Source organism: Globicephala melas, chromosome 14 (genome assembly GCF_963455315.2).
Source record: "Globicephala melas chromosome 14, mGloMel1.2, whole genome shotgun sequence".
Classification (NCBI taxonomy): Eukaryota; Metazoa; Chordata; class Mammalia; order Artiodactyla; family Delphinidae; genus Globicephala; species Globicephala melas.
The window spans coordinates 50,131,523-50,150,183 of NC_083327.1; the positions used below are offsets into that span (position 1 = coordinate 50,131,523).

At 35.8% G+C, this 18,661-nt stretch overlaps 1 protein-coding gene across 2 annotated transcripts in view; it reads left to right on the forward strand.

Annotated features, from left to right (window-relative positions):
* HSF2 (heat shock transcription factor 2) overlaps positions 1 to 15,305 on the forward strand; it is a 36,698-nt gene extending 21,393 nt beyond the window's left edge. The window contains exons 6-13 of one of the 2 annotated variants that reach the window (XM_030853563.2): positions 1,216 to 1,277; positions 2,181 to 2,268; positions 3,801 to 3,949; positions 4,369 to 4,608; positions 5,267 to 5,372; positions 10,989 to 11,042; positions 13,767 to 13,848; positions 14,285 to 15,305. In XM_030853563.2, the coding sequence (XP_030709423.1) occupies positions 1,216 to 1,277; positions 2,181 to 2,268; positions 3,801 to 3,949; positions 4,369 to 4,608; positions 5,267 to 5,372; positions 10,989 to 11,042; positions 13,767 to 13,848; positions 14,285 to 14,577 (1,074 nt within the window). In that variant the 3' untranslated portion in view covers positions 14,578 to 15,305. The remainder of the gene's footprint in view (positions 1 to 1,215; positions 1,278 to 2,180; positions 2,269 to 3,800; positions 3,950 to 4,368; positions 4,609 to 5,266; positions 5,373 to 10,988; positions 11,043 to 13,766; positions 13,849 to 14,284) is intronic. The other variant, XM_030853564.2, reaches the window with a different exon arrangement.
* The last annotated feature ends 3,356 nt before the right edge of the window (positions 15,306 to 18,661 follow it).

The following is an 18,661-nucleotide window of genomic DNA, read 5'->3' on the forward strand; positions in this document are numbered from 1 at the left end:
TGTGGCGAGCGGGGGCCACTCTTCGTTGTGATGCTCAGGCTTCTCATTGCGGTGGCTGCTCTTGTTGTGGAGCACGGGCTCTAGGCACGCAGGCTTCAGTAATTGTGGCATGTGGGCTCAGTAGTTGTGGCTCGTGGGCTCTAGAACGCAGGCTCGGTAGTTGCAGCGCACGGGCTTTGTTGCTCCGTGGCATGTGGGATCTTCCTGGACCAGGGCTCGAACCCGTGTCCCCTGCATTGGCAGGCGTATTCTTAATCACTGCGCCACCAGGGAAGCCCCTATACTGCTTTTAATAGTTTACTTTTTTAACTCCTTTAGGCAGTATAATTTCAAGACATACCCTAAACCAGTTCTCACATTCATATCAGTATCACCTGGAGGTCTTGCTAAACAACACATGTTGCTAGACCTCATCCTCAGAATTTAAGATTCAGCAATTCTGGAGTGAGGCAGAGAATTTGCATATTTAAAAAGCTCCTAGGCCAGTGCTGCTGGTCCATGGACCACACTTTAAGAAACACTATCATAAAATATGAAGGATTGTTTGCATGTCTTGATCTGTTTAATAGTCTTTTTCTAAATTTAATCAGACTCTGAAGATTAAATCAGCTTCCCGTGATTGTCATCAGGAAGCTTTGACAGATGTTCAGTGTCTCAATAATAATTTTTCTAGAGTTAGCCAATAAACTTTTTCTAACTTGAAAATAGTAAGATCTATTCTGAGAGAGTTGGCAGTTTCTTTTGCCTCTAATTGTATTACCTGGTATAAGAAAAATATCTGTCAAACATCAGTTTTCTTTTCTGCGTCATAATCTTCTTGAAAGAATTTTAAGTAAAAATAGGGATCTGTATCCAGGCATGCTTGGTACTTATCAAGACAAATAATTGAACTGAATATTTGATAGATAAATAGGTGGATGGGTGGGTAGGAAGCTAGATATATAGATAGATAGATGGGTAGATGGATGTCCTAGGTACCTCTATATCTTAGGTAGCAGCAACTTTATCACAGGTTGTTCTTCTGCCTGGATGCTGGTACATTTCTTTAAATATCATTGTAAGATGCATCCAAATTTAAAATGTTAATATGTGAGAAACTATGTGACTTAGAATAGAGGACATACAGTACCTGCATTAATTTTATAAGACTTGTAATATAGACTAAAGAATTAAGAATCTATGATGGAATATTTCTTATTTACATTTTCCTTTTAGATTGTCCAATTTATTGTTACATTGGTTCAGAATAACCAACTTGTGAGTTTAAAACGTAAAAGGTAAGATTTTATGATAATACATTCTGACCTATCTATAGACAACCAAACGTTAGAATTTAATCATGAATGGTTTACATTTGCTGAGTGTATGCGTGTTGTCCCAGATGAACAGTCCTCCCTTGTTAAATTATACTTCTAACATTTCAAGAGTGGTGGTGTTTCCTACTATTGTCATCTTGCTGTTTTTGAAAGATTAGAATAGGCTAAATGGTCGTTTTACATACATACGGTTTATAAAGAGTTCACCTTTCATTCACATTAGCAAATTATTGTAGCATTAGTCCTCAGTGAGAGAAACTCTTAAAGAGAGGATACATGCTGAAAAAAGCATAAAAAGTTTTTACTTGATATCTCATGTTTAATCCACTCACAAGGGTCTTTAAAAACCTGTATATTGACCATGGGTTGTGATACCCATAAATGTCAGTAACTACCTTTGTCACAATTAAAACATAAGGAAAACAGTGGACAAAGGAATAGGTAGAAGGAGAAAAAGATTATCTTGTAAGGCAAAGGATTTTAGCAGAGCTTGGTTATACTTACAGCTTATGCTGTAGAATTAACTCTACTTCCATTGAGTCTTTGCGATATTACCTACTTTTTACTATGTAAGAACCATAAAGAGTTATGTAGTTCAGTCAGCAATGAAGTATATTTGGGGAGAGTAATTTATAGTGTTTATTATAACAAAGATAACACAGAAGAATGGAGAAGTAAAAGCCGTGGATACACTATCCCCCATACCCCTCCAAAGAGGTAATCGTTTTTAAGAGTTTCTTGTGTACTGAAATTTTTTATTCATTATTAAAATGAGTGTGTTTATATGTGGCTAAATTATTAGAAGCAATTTAAACTCCATGTATGTTTGCTCACTGAACTTCATGTATATCTTCTGATTTTCAGACCTCTACTTCTAAACACTAATGGAGCTCAAAAGAAGAATTTGTTTCAGCACATAGTGAAAGAACCAGCTGATAATCACCATCATAAAGTAATTTTTAAAATTCTGTTTTATATTTATTATCTCAAACTAAATTTTATTACAGCAGTATGTCATGCATTTGAAAAAGTTTAGTGAATAATCTAACTGTTCATCCTCCAGCTTTTAAATCATGACATTTTTTATCATTTGCTCTAGATTATTTTAAGAGATAAACTATTACAGATACAGTTGTCTCAGTTACCTGTTCCCAAGTTCATTTTTCTCTCCCTCTCCAGTCTCCCCTGTCACCCAGAGATAAATCACTATCTTGAAGTAGTATGTGTCATTCCCATGGCCGATTGATGTGTGAATCCATGAACAATATTTGGTATTATTTTGCATATGCCTAAGCTTTATATAAATGATATTATTTTGTACATATCATTTTGCAGTGTGGCCTCTTTCACTTGGTCTTGCTTTTGAGATTTATTAAACATAGAGATTTAGTTGATCTTAACTACTATATGAGATTAATTGAATATTATGATAATGTAATTATGCACTTGTCCGTTGGTTATTTTAAGTTGTTTCCAACTTTTATTATAAATGTGTACAGACCTAGACTCTTTTACTGTAGCAATTTCAAAAAAATATTTTTGTTTACCTTCATTTTTTCACAAGCTCTCTGGGTAAATTGTCAAACTTATACCCAGTGGCAATTAGTTGAGTCCAGACTTCTTTTAATATCTGATTATCATTGTTACTTTCAAATCTTAGAATTCTAAATACTGCTTTAGATTTATTATTAAAGTATTGAGATTTTTGTTCTCAGGCAAGTCAGAGTTAACCTGACATCTGGTTCCTCTTCCCACTGTTTAAATTATCAGGCATACCTGTTTTTAGGATTGAAGACTCATGTAAATGAGTGAAGATTTCTTAATTTAACTTGATTTGCATCTTTTGCCTCTATATTATCTAGAGTTGAAATTGATAGAATTTTCTATTATAATAATGACTTTAGTTTGCTTTGGAGAATTGAATGTTTTTTTATTAGTGTATCCATGGTCTGAATATAGCTGTAGCTGAATTTAAAAAAATAATAATTGCTAAAATGCCAGACTGACATTTAGCTGTGGAATAGTTGAAGTGTTTTTTTCCCCCTTTTAAAGAAACCATTTAATGAGTAAGAATAAAACATGGCGTCAAACAGAGTAGCTTGAGATGAAATAATCCCCATCAGCCCAGTGGCCATCTGGTTATGTTCGAGATTTCTGATGAAGTCCTAAGACTTTTTTACTCTTTGGGTATAAAAAATCTTTAAAATTTGAAGATCTTTTCATAGAAACATTCTGAGGCATGTCATCTTTAATGTCCCTTACAGTAAAAGAAATAGTTAAGTAGCATGCAGATAATACATCTCATACCTCTGTAAATTGGTACTTCTAATACCAATTTAGTGTATAAGTCCCATAAGGGCAGAAAACATATCTGTTTTGCTTACCATCGTATCTCAGTGCCCAGTTACCATTTTTTAAATGGTATGTTGTTTAGTAGTCAAAATAATTTCAGTTTTTTGATATATTTTCTACCTGATTTTTTAGGTTCCACACAGTAGGACTGAAGGTTTAAAGCCAAGGGAGCGGATTTCAGATGATATCATTATTTATGACGTTACTGATGATAATGCAGATGAAGAAAATATCCCAGTTATTCCAGAAACTAATGAGGATGTTATATCTGATCCCTCCAAGTAAGGAGATTGTGAAATACAATTTTTGAAAATATTACTCTTTTTTTATCAGAGATCTAAATTTAAAACTACTTTATTCTTTGATAAACTAATATCTGACTCATATTTTAATTATTGAACTGAAAAATTAAGCCAAATTATTCAAGCACATAACCCCCCTCCCTCCAGCGAAAAGACTCCCAGCAAAAAGTAATGAGAATTCATTCTTATTTTTAAAGTTTGGAGTTAAAGACCTTTAATTGATTCTTTGTGGTCTTATATTATATGAAGTATCAATATTTTCATTAAACTACACACCCAAGAAAAGCCTTTTGACAGGTGGTTTGGGGAGAGAGTTTCCATGGAGAGTGACTGGATAGGGTGAATTTATTGAATTAGTCTGAGAATGTAATTGGTTATTTCTCGTATTGCTGATCTAGCTGTAGCCAGTACCCTGATATTGTCATTGTTGAAGATGACAATGAAGATGAATATGCACCTGTCATTCAGAGTGGAGATCAGAGTGAACCAGCCAGAGAATCCCTAAGTTCAGGCAGTGATGGCACCAGCCCTCTCATGTCTAGTGCCGTCCAGCTAAATGGCTCATCTAGTCTGACCACAGAAGATCCTGTGACCATGATGGATTCCATTTTAAATGATAACATCAATCTTTTGGGAAAGTGAGTCTCATCTAAAGGTTGTCTAAGTTTATTTGCTTTCTTTGTTTACTTCACATGTTCTTTTTCTCTTTGAATGATTTTCCTTTCAGGTTATGAACCTATGTAGTCAACCTTTCTGTTCTGGTTAGTGCTGAGCTCTGCAGATGGTATTTTGAGAAAGATTTAATTATCCCAAGAGCAGTCTTGGGATCTTCTTGTCAATTCCTCAGATTTCTGTAATGAAATACTTGGTTTTGAATGTCTTAAAAAAGTGTGTATGATTGTGTGTATTTGTGTTTTTATCAGGACTGTGGAATAATACAATCTCTATGAAGGAACTTATTTTATAGCAAAGGAAAACTAGAAGTTAGTAGCAATATAACCAGTAATAAGAGGTTAAACATTTTATAATTTATAGTATAGAGGAAAAAGATAAATCAGACTGGGTTATTGCAGAACCTTTTTTCTTTAAATACTAAAGTTTTGTATAAAGGCTGTGGGTTCTCAATTAACCAAGTTTTTTTGAATCCTAAATAGTGAATAGGATCTCTTAAGGTTAAGAATTGGTAAGGATTCAGCAATTGCTAGGAATATTTTGCCTAGCTAGACTGCAGTGTGATTTTAAACATAAAAGCAAGGAAACCTAATATTTGATTTTTTTAAAATCTTTTTTCCTTAGGGTTGAGCTGTTGGATTATCTTGACAGTATTGATTGCAGTTTAGAGGACTTCCAAGCCATGCTGTCAGGAAGACAGTTTAGCATAGACCCAGATCTCCTGGTCGAAGTAGGTACTTTGAATATTCTTTGTTGTACCGGCAGTTTGTGTATTTATGTATAGTATTTATAAATCAGTGCATCATATTCTTGAATTCTACACTGTTTTTGCAGTTTATTTTTTTAAATGAATGGTTTTGTTTATTAGAATGAACAGATGGGTTCAGGAAAGTGAAGGAGGGAGATCACTATTTGTCTCTGAGTAGAAGTTCAGTTAATCCCTGTGTAACAACATATCAACTCTGTTCAACAGTACTATTAAATCCAGGTCTTGTCTGGACTTGTTGCTGTGTTATGTTTTGCTCTAGAGTAAATTGTCACTGAATAGAAATCAGTGCAAATAGTGTAAATAATTAGCCAGGAAACAGCATGGAAGCACTTCTTAATACTTTGGGAATTAATGTTTTTCAGTCAAATGTATTATATGTTATTATATTTAAAAATTTTTTGGATTGAGTCCTAAGATTCCCCTATTCCAGTCCTCACCACCACCTATATGAACTTGATTCCTATGTTGTCTGGACTTTGAATCCTTGTCTATCATTTCTGGTACTAACCTTGCTCTCTTTTCTCTTGTTCCTACCACGCCTCTCTCTCTTACCTAAAGCTTTCTATGTGGCCTGGTTTCATCCAGATGAATCTTGTTCTTTCCCCTATTTCCATTTCCTGTTGTGAACATTTTCTGTTGTGTTATTTTTTTTTTTTTGCGGTACGCGGGCCTCTCACTGTTGTGACCTCTCCCGTTGCGGAGCACAGGCTCTGGATGCGCAGGCTCAGCGGCCATGGCTCACGGGCCCAGCCGCTCCGCGGCATGTGGGATCTTCCCGGACCAGGGCACGAACCCGTGTCCCCTGCATTGGCAGGCGGACTCTCAACCACTGCGCCACCAGGGAAGCCCCTGTTGTGTTCTTTTACTTGAAAAGTTTTGTTGTTCTTTGTTTTGCATTTTTTTCCTTAAAATACAGCTTCTCTCACATCAGAGGATTCTACAGTTTGTCAGTGTCACATGACTTATTTTTCCTAAATCATCAGTGCCTCACAGGATGGATTTCACCTTCTTTGAAGATTTCCTTTCCATGTTATTCTCTTAACTGAATTCAACATCCATGTTAATGACCTATTTGGACTTGTTTAACAGTAACTTGACAGCCCTTCTTGATTCTATCAGTCTTTGTCCCCAATCTGAATCCAGAGACCTTTTAGAATATCTCTCCCTTAGATCACTAAGAAGGAAATAAAATCCTGTAATTCTGACTCTACAAATCCTCACAGTCTTCAAGTAGGTCATTTTAATTTAACTTTGGAACAGTTATCACGTTCTTTTGTCCTCACGACCTTATCCAGCCAACACTTCCCTATTCACAGAGCATAATTCACCATGCCCTGATACTCTCATCAGCTGTGGAATCTCATATCCTTTCTTCTTAGAGGAAGTACTTCCTTTTTAAAGCCAGTTTGTACACCTGCCCCCCGCTTCTCTGTTTTTCTCTCTCTATCCTTGATCTTTTCCAACTGCCTTCAGTGGGTACAGATCATCTCCATTTTGATGTGTTGCTCTGCTCATTTACCATACTGCTTCTCCAATCCTTTTACTACAAAACTGTAGAAATGAGTGGCTGTATTCGTTACTTTTTTTTTCCACTCTATATTTCCTTTGAAACCCTGGATTGTCTTGCTTATTTACTCAAAGCTTGTGCTGTCTTGGTATATCCCCTGTAAGTAGCCTGCAGCTTTTTTTTTTTTTTTTTCTTCAAATTAGGCCACTGGGCTAGTGGAAGAAGGTTTGTTTTGAATCAGACAGATTTGGGTTCCATTTTTGGCTCATGTTACTTACTAGCTAAGTTATTAATCTTGGGAAAGTTAACCTCTCTTGCTCAGTTTCCCCATCTGTTAAATATGGCTGATGCCTGACATGAAGGGCTTTTGTAAGGATTATAAGTAATTAACACTATTACTGTTTAACACTATTGATTTTCTACTGTAGATCTTTTCCTGTTGATTTTAAAGGCACTGGACCTCTTTGTTCTCTTCCTATCTCCCTAACCATTCTGTTTCCTCTAAGAGCTTTTCTTTTTCTTGCTGTCTTCTACTTGTGGATATTCCCCAAGGTACCCAGTCTTTTATCCTGTTTTTTCCTACCTCTCTTCTTTTTTCTATCCTGCCTCTCTGGAGGGATTTTAGCTTGTAGGATTGCTCTCAAATGTATATCTCCAGCTCTTAATATTTTTTAAAGTAACCTTTGCTTGAATTCTAATTCCATGCCTTTGGGATCATCAGTTAGATCTTGCCTTAAATTATTTGTTTTTAACACCAAACCTTTGTTTATTTTCTAAACTAGCTACCTTTTTAAGCTTTATTTTCTGTAGTGGTATCAGTCTTCTGTTACCCACACAGGATAGTAATCACAGTAATCTTGGTTTCTTTATCTCCTTGTTCACCAAGCCTGTGTATTTTCCAAAATAACATTCACAAACCATCCCTACTTTCTTTTGGGTTGGCCAGAAAGTGCCTTCGGTTTTTAAGTAAAAATAAGACAATTTTTCATTTTCACCAAGAACTTTATTGAACAATGTATTCACCATTTTGTTCCACTACCTTCTGCCATTTTTCATACACCTTCATAATTCCATCTTCCCAAAACTTTTTATCTTTTTGAGCAAAGAACTATTCCAGGTGCCTTTTACAGTCTTCCAGGGAATTGAATATTTTTCCATTAAGAGAATTCTGTAAAGATCGAAGTAAATGGAAATCTGAAGGTACAATATCTGGAATATGGCTGATGAATCCGAACTTCCCAGCCAAGCTGTAACAGTTTTTACCTGGATATCAAAGAAACATGTAGTCTTGCGTTATCCTGATGGAAAGATTATGAATTTTCTGTTGACTAATTCTGGATGCTTTTCGTCAAGTGCTGCTTTCAGTTGGTCTGATTGGGAGCAGTACTTGTTGGAATTAATCGTTTGGTTTTCCAGAAGGAGCTCATAACAGAGGACTCCCAATCCCACTATATACACAACATCACCTTTGGATGAAGACAGGCCTTTGGTGTGGTTGGTGGTGGTTCATTTCACTTGCTGCATGATCTCTTCTGTTCCACATTATTGTACAGTATCCACTTTTCATTATTGTATGGTATCCACTTTTCATCACAATTTGTTTGAAAAAGGAATGTTTTCTTTACATTTAAGTAGAGAATCGCATGTAGAAATATGTTCGAGAAGGTTTTTTCACTTAACATATGTGGAACCCAAACTTCTAAGCGATTAACATACATATTAACATAACAAACTTCATAGTGACTTTCAATGCTCAATTTGAATATTTTGAATATGTCAGCTGTCTGCCACGTGGTGTAATGTTGCTTGTTCTAATTAATGTCTCGATTTGATCGCTATCAACGTCAACTGGTCTACCCAACCGTGGAACATCGTCCAGCAAGAAATCTCCAGCACGAAACTTTGCAAACTACCTTTGACACGTTCAGTCAGTCACAGCACCTTCTCCATACACTGCACAAATCTTTTTGTGCATTTCAGTTGCGTTTTTACCTTTCTTGAAATAGGGAAGCATAATATGCTGAAAATGTTGCTTTTTTTCCTTCCATCTTCAATATTAAAATGACTACATAAGAATTCACCAATTTTAATTTTCTCTTTAAATGCACGCTGATATGACAGCTGTCACAATACAGTCTAGCAAGATTGTTTCAAATGAAGTTAAAGACAACTAAGTGCTACTAGAGCCATCTTACAGAAAAACCAAACGAACTTCTGGGCCAACCCAATATTTTCACTGTTGCCTCTCATCTAAGACCTTCATTGTTTATTTCGTCCTTGAATTTTGGGGTATTGTCATAAAAAATCTACCCATAGGTTGCCTTATTCTCTGAGATGGCAAAGATGGTAAGAACATGTGTGAGTAATAAGTATGCTGAGAAGCTCATGGGTTCTTGCTGCAGAGTTCAGTACAAGTGACCCAGTGTGGAATCAGTAGGAGAGACTTGACCTTAGAATTCAACTCTGTCAGCTCCTCATACATGATCTATTTTCCTACTTCAGACCATGCGTCTGCTGGGAATACATGAAGGTATCCCTGAGTCAGTGGGTAGAGGGATTGAGGCAAAGAAGGAGTGAGGAGTTTATACTGCTGGTCCTCCTCAGATGCCACTCTCAGCAGGGACAAAATCTGGTCAGGCCTCTGAGGCAAGTACAAGCTGAACTGGTAGAGATGGGCAGTGATGTATAGTTACCTACTCTTAAGAAACTGAGTCTCTTCCTCTTCATGGATCAGTAGGAGGAAAAGTTATGAAAGGAAGAAATGTTAATGAAAGGAAAAGAAGAGCTGGGGATATTTTTAGGGCCACAATGAATGTGGAACTTTAAGGAAAGGAATCAGTGTTTAGAGAGGGTGGAGGAGCATCTCTGCATTTCATTCTATCCTGCAAACCATTTGGTGTGCTCATTCTCTTAAAATGCTTTAGTCAGTATATTTCATTACTCAGGCCACTCCCAAGTCTCTTATTGCTGACAGAATGTCCTGTCCATTCATTGGCCTTGCCGTACCTTTTGAACCTTATGTATACAACTTACTATTCAACTCAGGACTTCTGCATTATTTGGACTTACCATCTTATTTGTAGAACTTACCTCACAACCATTTCTTCCTCTCTGTTGTTGCTAATGCTGTAACAATGTACTCCTTCATCCTCTCCTTTCTAAGTCCTAACCATTCTCCAGGAACTACATGTCACATAGTTTTATCAAGACTTTTTGTTTCATCTGAGGGACGGGGTGTGTGTGTGTGTCTGTTTTCCTTTCTCTTAGCTCCTTAGTACTTTTGAGCCCCACCATCCATTATTATTGTAATACTGGATTGTATCTGATCATATGTTGCTATTTGATGTTATTCTTATTTTGCCTTTTAGATTGTAAGCTCCTGGAGAGCAGGAATAGTGTCTTCATCTTGTATTCTTCATGATGTCATTTATTTCTTAGATGCTCAGTAAATCCCTGTGGACTGGATGACTTTGAAGCTTATGACATAAACAAAAGTTATGTTTGTAAAGTGGCTGGTCTGAGGAGTGCAGTAAGCAGTAGGCAGTGGTCTTTGCATTTATGGCTTCCCTTGCTAGGTGAGGTGAAAAGAACCAACATGGAGTTAAGCCATTTGGTCAGAGGGCTCTACTTGAGGTGTAATTTAGGAACCACTGTCATAGAGCAGATTCTATAAGTTTATCACATAATTAGCAGGTAGTCAGTGAAGGCTCTTGTCAGGGCAAGGGACTCAGCCCTGGGTGCCATTTAAGGCCAGAGGCTTTTCGGGAGGAAAAAATAAAGGAAATGAAGGAGAGGGGAGGTGGGGAAAACCACTATTTGTCTCAAGTGATTTACCCTACTACTTTATAGAATAGAAATTCTTAAAACAGCTAATGCATGGGCTAGCTTGCTCTGCTTTTGTTCGTTTTTCTTTCCGCTTTTCTCTTCCAAACTTGCTTTACTATATGGAAACTTCCTAGTGCAGGAGCTACATCTTTTCACCCAACATGGCTGTATAGAAATTTTGAACACACAGTTAATTTTTTTTAAATATTTTTTAAACTTATCATCTTTCTTGTTTGGTCTTTCAGCTTTTCACTAGTTCTGTGCAGATGAATCCCACAGATTACATCAATAATACAAAAGTAAGTTTTAATTTGTGTTGCTCAGGACCCGTAGCTGTAAGAATTTGAAAACAGTCCTAGTAAGTAGAGAGCAGTATCACTCCCAGTTACAAAAAGCATTTTATATTCTTACCTAATAAATGTGATCAAGATAATAAAATTCTAGATGAAAAATTAGCTTTTGGTTATGGGGTGAATCATTGCCCAATTCTTCTGTGCCTTGTGCTGTTAAGTACCAGTGTGAAATCAGCCCTCAATGTGCTGGGAGATAAACTGACTAAATTTGGCATATTCAGGTATATCACTGAAAAAAATTATTAGAATATGATTTCTTCATGTTCTGTGTCTTCATTTTACATTCTTATTCCATCTATTAAAAACTTCTCAGCATTTTTTTATTGAAAATTTAAGGGTACCCATATTTTAAAATAAGTTCCTTCATTTTATTAGTATACAGTAAAAGCACAGGGATTTATACTATTTGTAGGTAAGGTGAGTTGAAACAGTGAAGTACGGATTTTGGACTTTTTTTTTAAGTAATTGTTTTATTTTCTTAAATGTATAGTACCTGCAGTTGGGATTAGCAGATGTTAACAAATTCTTTAGAACTGGTTTTTAATGAGTAATAAGAACAGTGTGAAGTTGTTAGAGCAGACCTTTAGAAATCATTCTGTTTCGTTGTATAGCTTATTGTCTTGAGTAGGTATATACTTCATTTATCTTGTATTTATACCAAATTGTTCTGTAATCCCGTTTTTCATTGAATAAAAAGGTAAATCAGGTCCCCTGAAATGTGTACAAATTCTAGATTAGTGGAATCAAAATTTTTATTTGTGTTCTTTATAGTAAAAAATGAACACATATTAAATAAATATGAGGTATTAGAGTGAGGAGGTGGAATTTTTCTGACCATTGTCATGTGTGAGGATGGCCTGACCACATTTTCTGCATTTTCAAAGTTATAGCCTGGGTAACTTAAAGTTGAAGGAATTTGTGAATTTTTGAACTAGAAGGTTGATTATACATTCAGTATTTGGATGATTTATATCAGGGGTTATCATACTTTTTCTGTGAAGACTAAATATTTTTGGTTTTGCATGAAGCCAGGTGTTCTCTGTCACAACTAGTCAACTGCAATTTGTAGTGCAAAAGCAGCCGTAGACAATACATAAAAGAATGAGTATGGCTGTGCTTCTGTAAAACTTTACTTTCAGTAAAGTCAGGATGCTGAATTTGGCATTTGGACTATAGTTTGGCTAGGTTTATATTATAAGAATCTGTGGACCACGTCAGTACTGTGTTTCAGTAAATATGTTATTGAATGTGAGACCTTAAGTTGAATGAACCCATATCATGCATTCATTTAGTGAATGTGCTGTACTGTTTGTTTATTGTTAGACATTGAGTCGTTCTCTATTCTTGAATCATCTCCTGTTCCCAGAAGCTTTTAGAAATAGCAGTTAAACAGCAAGTTTACGTATTGCTCTATAGAAAAATTAAAATGGAGAGTGATTCTTTTTATCATAGTTTTAGAATCTAGATTGTTTTTAAATAATTGACACATCAGCTGTCATTCCCTTGCTCATGACAGGTATTATGTGACATGTATTACAGCACTCTTTACTAATGAGTCAGGATGCCTTATACTCCTCACTGTAGCAGTCTAAGTGGTCACTACTAATAAGCAACAGTTTGTATGGGAGATGAAACCCATTTGTCATCCTGGTTCTAATATGCATTTAGAATAACAAGAGTGGCATCCTTGGAAAATACCTATTTTAGGAAGTAGAAAAATACAGAAGGTATTATTTCATTAATGTTTATTTATAGTGAATGCTAAATGAAATATTTTAATGTAAATTTTGGTGGAAGTTTAAGTAGTTTTTATTATGTCTTGGAGTCATTATTATCTATGAAGCCTGGAAACTTGTACTGCTTAATTTTGTGATGAATATCAGGGAAATTATAGGAATTAGTATGTTTGTTACATCATATATAGTTTACAAGTGTGCAGATATCTGGGACTTACAGCTATTCAGGAAAAATTGTGAACCTCAGCACCTCAGTTTGAACATCGTTGAAAAGAACACTGAAGAACTTAACATTTAAAGATTAATCCCCTTACAATCAGATGTAAGGAGAGAAGACAGTGGTTGAAAGAAGCAATTTAAATGACAGAAAAGAATTGAAAGAGCCAAAAAGGAAATGAAGAAACATCACCTCAACTTTGAGACTTCCAAATATAGGGATAACTAGTTTGAAGGATGTTATCCTGAGCTACTGTAAACGTGTTCAGTTACGCTAAATATTCTGTTTGTGAGTGAAAAGAAATGTGTAATACGTTTTAAATCAAAGCTGTTTAAAATGAATTTAATTATTTAAAGAATTATCTCTTCATTAGCAATTAGAAACTAGCCATCTTTGATTCATTACCATCTTCTACTCTTGTCAAATTCTGTCTGTTCTACTTTTGAAATGCTCCCTCCTTTTTGTACTTAGTGTCATCCTAGTTCAGGTTCTTTGTTTCATCCACCTGATGACAGCAGTAGTTTTCTTAGGCAGTTTCATTACCTCTACTCAAATCTCTTTCTCTCCCTAGTTCATCTTTCCTGATGCTCCCCTTTCCTATATATTTCAGAGAACATACCAATATTCTTATATTTTACCAGTTTTTAATTTTTTGCTATTTTTCAGGAACATATAAAATATGAGACAAGTATTTTTATATTATTTTTTCTCTTTTAGTCCGAGAATAAAGGATTAGAAACCAAGAGCAATGTAGTTCAGCCAGTTTCAGAAGAGGGAAGAAAATCTAAACCCAAAACAGGTAGGTATAAATGTAGTATTAGTTTTTTTAAATAAACATTTCTATGTAGAAACTGTGGGCCAAGGAAGGTTTTGCCATGCTTAACAATTGAACACAGATTTGTATTAGTCTCAGTTCTATGCATAACGTATCAAGGTTCCAGCATATAAAGGAAATTGAATTGGTGTGGTAATAGTTCTTAAAGATCGTCATTTTTTCCCCCCTATTTAACTTCAGGAGAACTGAAAGAACCCTCAATTCTTAATTGTTGAATAAAAGTGTACATTTTCTGACTTGTACATTTTTAAATTTACTGACACAAAGTGTGATATTTCTTGTTTGGCTATATAAGGGTAATGATTGCACATATGCACATCTGCTTCTGTTTTTTCCACCATATAGCTTGAACTCTATATAAGCTGGTGATAAAAGATCAGTCTTCTTATCTTTGTTATAGATAAGCAGCTTATACAGTACACTGCCTTTCCACTTCTTGCATTCCTCGATGGGAACCCTGCTTCTACTGTTGAACAGGGGAGTACAGCATCATCAGAAGTTATGTCCTCTGTAGATAAACCCATAGAAGTTGATGAGCTTCTGGACAGCAGCTTGGACCCAGAACCAACCCAAAGTAAGCTTGTTCGCCTGGAGCCATTGACTGAAGCTGAAGCTAGTGAAGCCACACTGTTTTATTTATGTGAACTTGCTCCTGCACCTCTGGATAGTGATATGCCACTTTTAGATAGCTAAATCCCCAGGAAGTGGACTCTACGTGTATATATTCATCAAAATGATGAACTATTTATTTTAAAGTATCATTTGGTACTTTTTTTTGTAAATTGCTTTGTTTCGTTTAATCAGATACTGTGGAATCAAAAGCACCTTTTGCTTTTCTCACTAACCACACACTCTTGCAAAGCTTTCAAATGTTACTCAGCTACGTAGGTACATAAGATTTGATGCGTTAAATCACAGTATTGGCATATCTTTAAGTTGGATTCAAATGGCCATTTTTCTCCAATTACAGCAAATTGGATTTGTTTTTTACATGTATGTTCATTAACCCCAGTTAAACTTTTTGTTTCTTTGTTTTACTTGTTGATGCTGTCTTGTTTGCATTGAGTGTAAGTCACTATAACTAATGGTAGAACTCCTAAAGCTTTCTCTGTTCCAGTTGCTTTTATTAAGTATTTTTCACTTGACTTCTTTATAAAACTGGGAACATAAAGTGCCTGTATCTTGTAAAACTTCATTTGTCTCTCTTGGTTCAGAGAAGCTCATTCATGTCCAACAGGAAAGGCAACGTGTACTTGAGTGCTTGCTGTCTGAGGCAGTCGCAGCTCCGTGTACATAGAAGGGGGGTGGGTGCCGTCAGCCCATCCACCTCGCTGGACTAGTTTTAAGTAAAAGTTTTCTGGTTTGTTTGTGTTTTTTTGAAGCATAATATTTAGTAAAATAAATATAATGAATGTTGCGTACTAGTGTCTGTTATGTGTCTTCTTTGGAGGTGACATCCATGTGACAGTTTTTCCTTTTCATAGGAAGTAGACAGACTTAAACTGTAAACTTTGTCTGTTATCCATTATTCTTAATATGAGTCATACCAAGATCTTTGTGCCTCATCTCAGAAGATAGACTGTGTATTGCAACAAGGAAGACATTTAATGCCTCCAAATTTAAAAATTATGCTGGCTTGCTTTCTATGTTGCTAATAAAGAACTGAGAAAAGTATGCTTCCAGTTGTCCCAAATTAGGTAAGAACATTATCACTGGATGCCAAGGGCCTATAATTTTTGCCCTGAGAGAAGATAAGAGAAACAGTTAAATCACTTCTTTCCTTTGGAACACTTGCTCAGAAGAATTAGACTTAATGCAAGGCCAGGGCACTATCACTTGAAGAATTGTACCTTCAAGCAGAGGACTGAAAGCAGTGAGCTAGTATCTGAATATTTTCTAGGGCAGTTGGATGAGCAATTGCCAAGATGGCCTTCCTGTTGGTTATAGTCTCAGTATCTTGGAACTCTCTTACTGTGATGTAAAATTTCAAATAAAGCGTAGCACAGAGGGATAAGAAACCCTTCCTTAGCAGATCCTAAAATACTTGGCTCTGACAGTGGGATCTTGGTGAACTAATTTAAGAACCCAGAACAGTTTTCTGCGTAAGCTTTAGAGGTCACTTTCTTAGAGATTGTTAAGATGTGAAGAGCTTAGAGACTGAGGAGAAGAGAGCTTCAGAGGCTTTTTCTTTTTCGCTTCCCTTCCTCACTGTGGGATATGATTAAGTTTCTTCTCCTTTGGGGATAACTCTAGAAGTAGTTAAAAAATAATTTTGAAAACCTTATACCTCCTAGTACTTTTTAAGGTGACATTTAAATTTTTTCATCTTAAGTATTCGGGAAGAGTTTAGGATAGTGTTAAATACTGCCATTTAAAAAAATAGTTGTTACTTGCTTTTAAATGTATTGGAAAGAATCTAAATACCGTAGTGATTTGATGTTCTTCATCATCCATTCCACTTCCTCCAAAGAATTTTATCCTACTTTTATTATGCGTGACAGTCATACATTGAAGATAATTGTTGCACTTCTCTGCAACAAAATTTGAAATTTTATTCTGTAACCTTAAGATTCTAAGCATTAAAGTTTGTCTCCAATTATAAATACACAGGTGATTAAAACAGTATAAACCTATGTGGCAGAGACTGTTAACTGATTGCTGAACCATTTCCTATCATGCAGTTAGATTATTTCCACCTTTGTAAACAGGGTAGCTATGTAATTGAATTCTAATAAATCAGGAAAAGTGATGTTCAGAACTTGCAGGTCTGGTCTGTGAACATCTCCCCCATGCAACCCTCCTCACCTTTTACCCATCTGCTAGCTTGATGCAGAGGAGTATGTGGCTTCCGAGTATACACAGGAGAAGGGAGAAACCTGGCTTCCTGAATCGCCGCTTAGAGGAGAGCCACCCATCAATCCTGGATATTCATTTAGACTTCAGGTGGGGCAGGGAGCGGGGGACAGACCTTTATTATATTCTGTCTCTGAATTTTGGGGGACTGATCTGTTAAGAGATTTTAGTGTTTGTTAATAGAATATAGTCCAAATTTTGATGAACTGTTAAACATACAAAGTAAAATTTTACCAGAAATACATCTTTTTGTGGGGTGAACAGATCTCAGGGATTTTTTTTTCCCCAGATGTTTTATTATCTGGGGGTAAGTTTATATCAATATAATAAGAGCATCAATTTTTTTTGTTTTTAGAGTCCTAAGAAACTTTTATAATATAAAGAAGAGATTTTGTTACAGCAGTGTCACTCAATTATTTGAAGTCCTTCAGAATTCACTAAGTATTTTAAAATTTATTAGCTGGTAATTTCATTAGATCATCCTGATTCAATTTCATTGAAAGAAATAATCACCTAAAGATTTTTTAAACCAGTGTCGTTCTCTTACCAATATTTAAAATTGTTTCTACTTCTGTGTTTAGCGGTTTTATCCAAAGTGCCTTGGTATTAAGACTCAGAATGAATTAAGAGGTATTATATATCCTTTGTTTTGTCAAATGTGAAAAGAGTAATTGTTAAGGGGGATGATGCCTTGTCCTGAGGCATCTTTTCAAGCGCATCAACTTTAGGAAATTTCCATGTACGCATGGAAATTGAACATCTGGAAACTGATTCCTTTAAAAGTAACCTAACTTGTGTTTACTGCAGAAAGTCTGTGTGCTGTTTGGAAAACAAATAGCATAGTATGAATACTTTAGAGGGTACCCCTCATCTTCATCCCACCTCCAAGCTTCTTTTGCCTCAGTGGGATACAAGTAGGCCCACAGGAGAGCCTGTGACTTACAGCTAAGTGTTCTTTTGGGGTGTGTCACTGTGTGTTTCATAGGGATGGTATATACTCAGGAATTTAGAGGCTGAAGTGTGAGAACAAAAGGTCCACAGACTGGGAAAATGACACATGATGAACATACATAAAATGCTACATTTGAGAATTAGAGCCTAATTGAAATATCAAGCATACATGAAATATTTTGAGAATCAGTTGCATATTAGGCCATAAAGCAAGTCAAATTTCAGGGAATTGGTTTCAAACAGAGTAACTGCAATACAAATAAGCTAGACCTTGACAATTTTGAGGTGTACTGGCATGATATTTTGTAGTGCTCCTCAATTTGGGGTTACCTGATGTTTCTTCCCATTAGACTGGGATTATGGGTTTTGGGAAAGATCATAGAAGTGAAGTGCCACTTTCAACACATGAAAGGTAAATGCTATCAACCTGATTTTTTCACTGCTGATATTAACCTTGACTTACTAGATTGAGCCCAAAGCTTCTGTAATACCTCTTGTGCAGTCTCAAAACGAACCCAAGCAGCCCGATTTTGGACTTGTCAGCCTCTGTATTGTACACACACACACATACAAACACATACCCTATTGGTCTGTCTCTCTGGAACAGGATAGTACTAAAAAGGGTGGAACAATGGCCAAATAGTGACAAGTTGTCTATTTAGGTCTTCTGCCCATTTTTTGATTGGTGTTTTTTTTTTAATATTAAGCTGTATGAGCTGTTTGTATGTTTTGGAAATTAATCCCATGTCAGTAGCATCATTTGCAAATAGTTTCTCCCATTCTGCAGTTTGTCTTTTGTTTATGGTTTCCTTTGCTGTGCAAATGCTTTTAAGTTAAATTAGGTCACATTCACTTACTTTTATTTCCATTACTCTAGGAGACGGGTCCAAAAAAGTGCTGCAATTTATGTCAGTGTTTTGCCTATGTTTTCCTCTAGGAGTTTTATATTACCTGGTCTTACATTAGGTCTTTA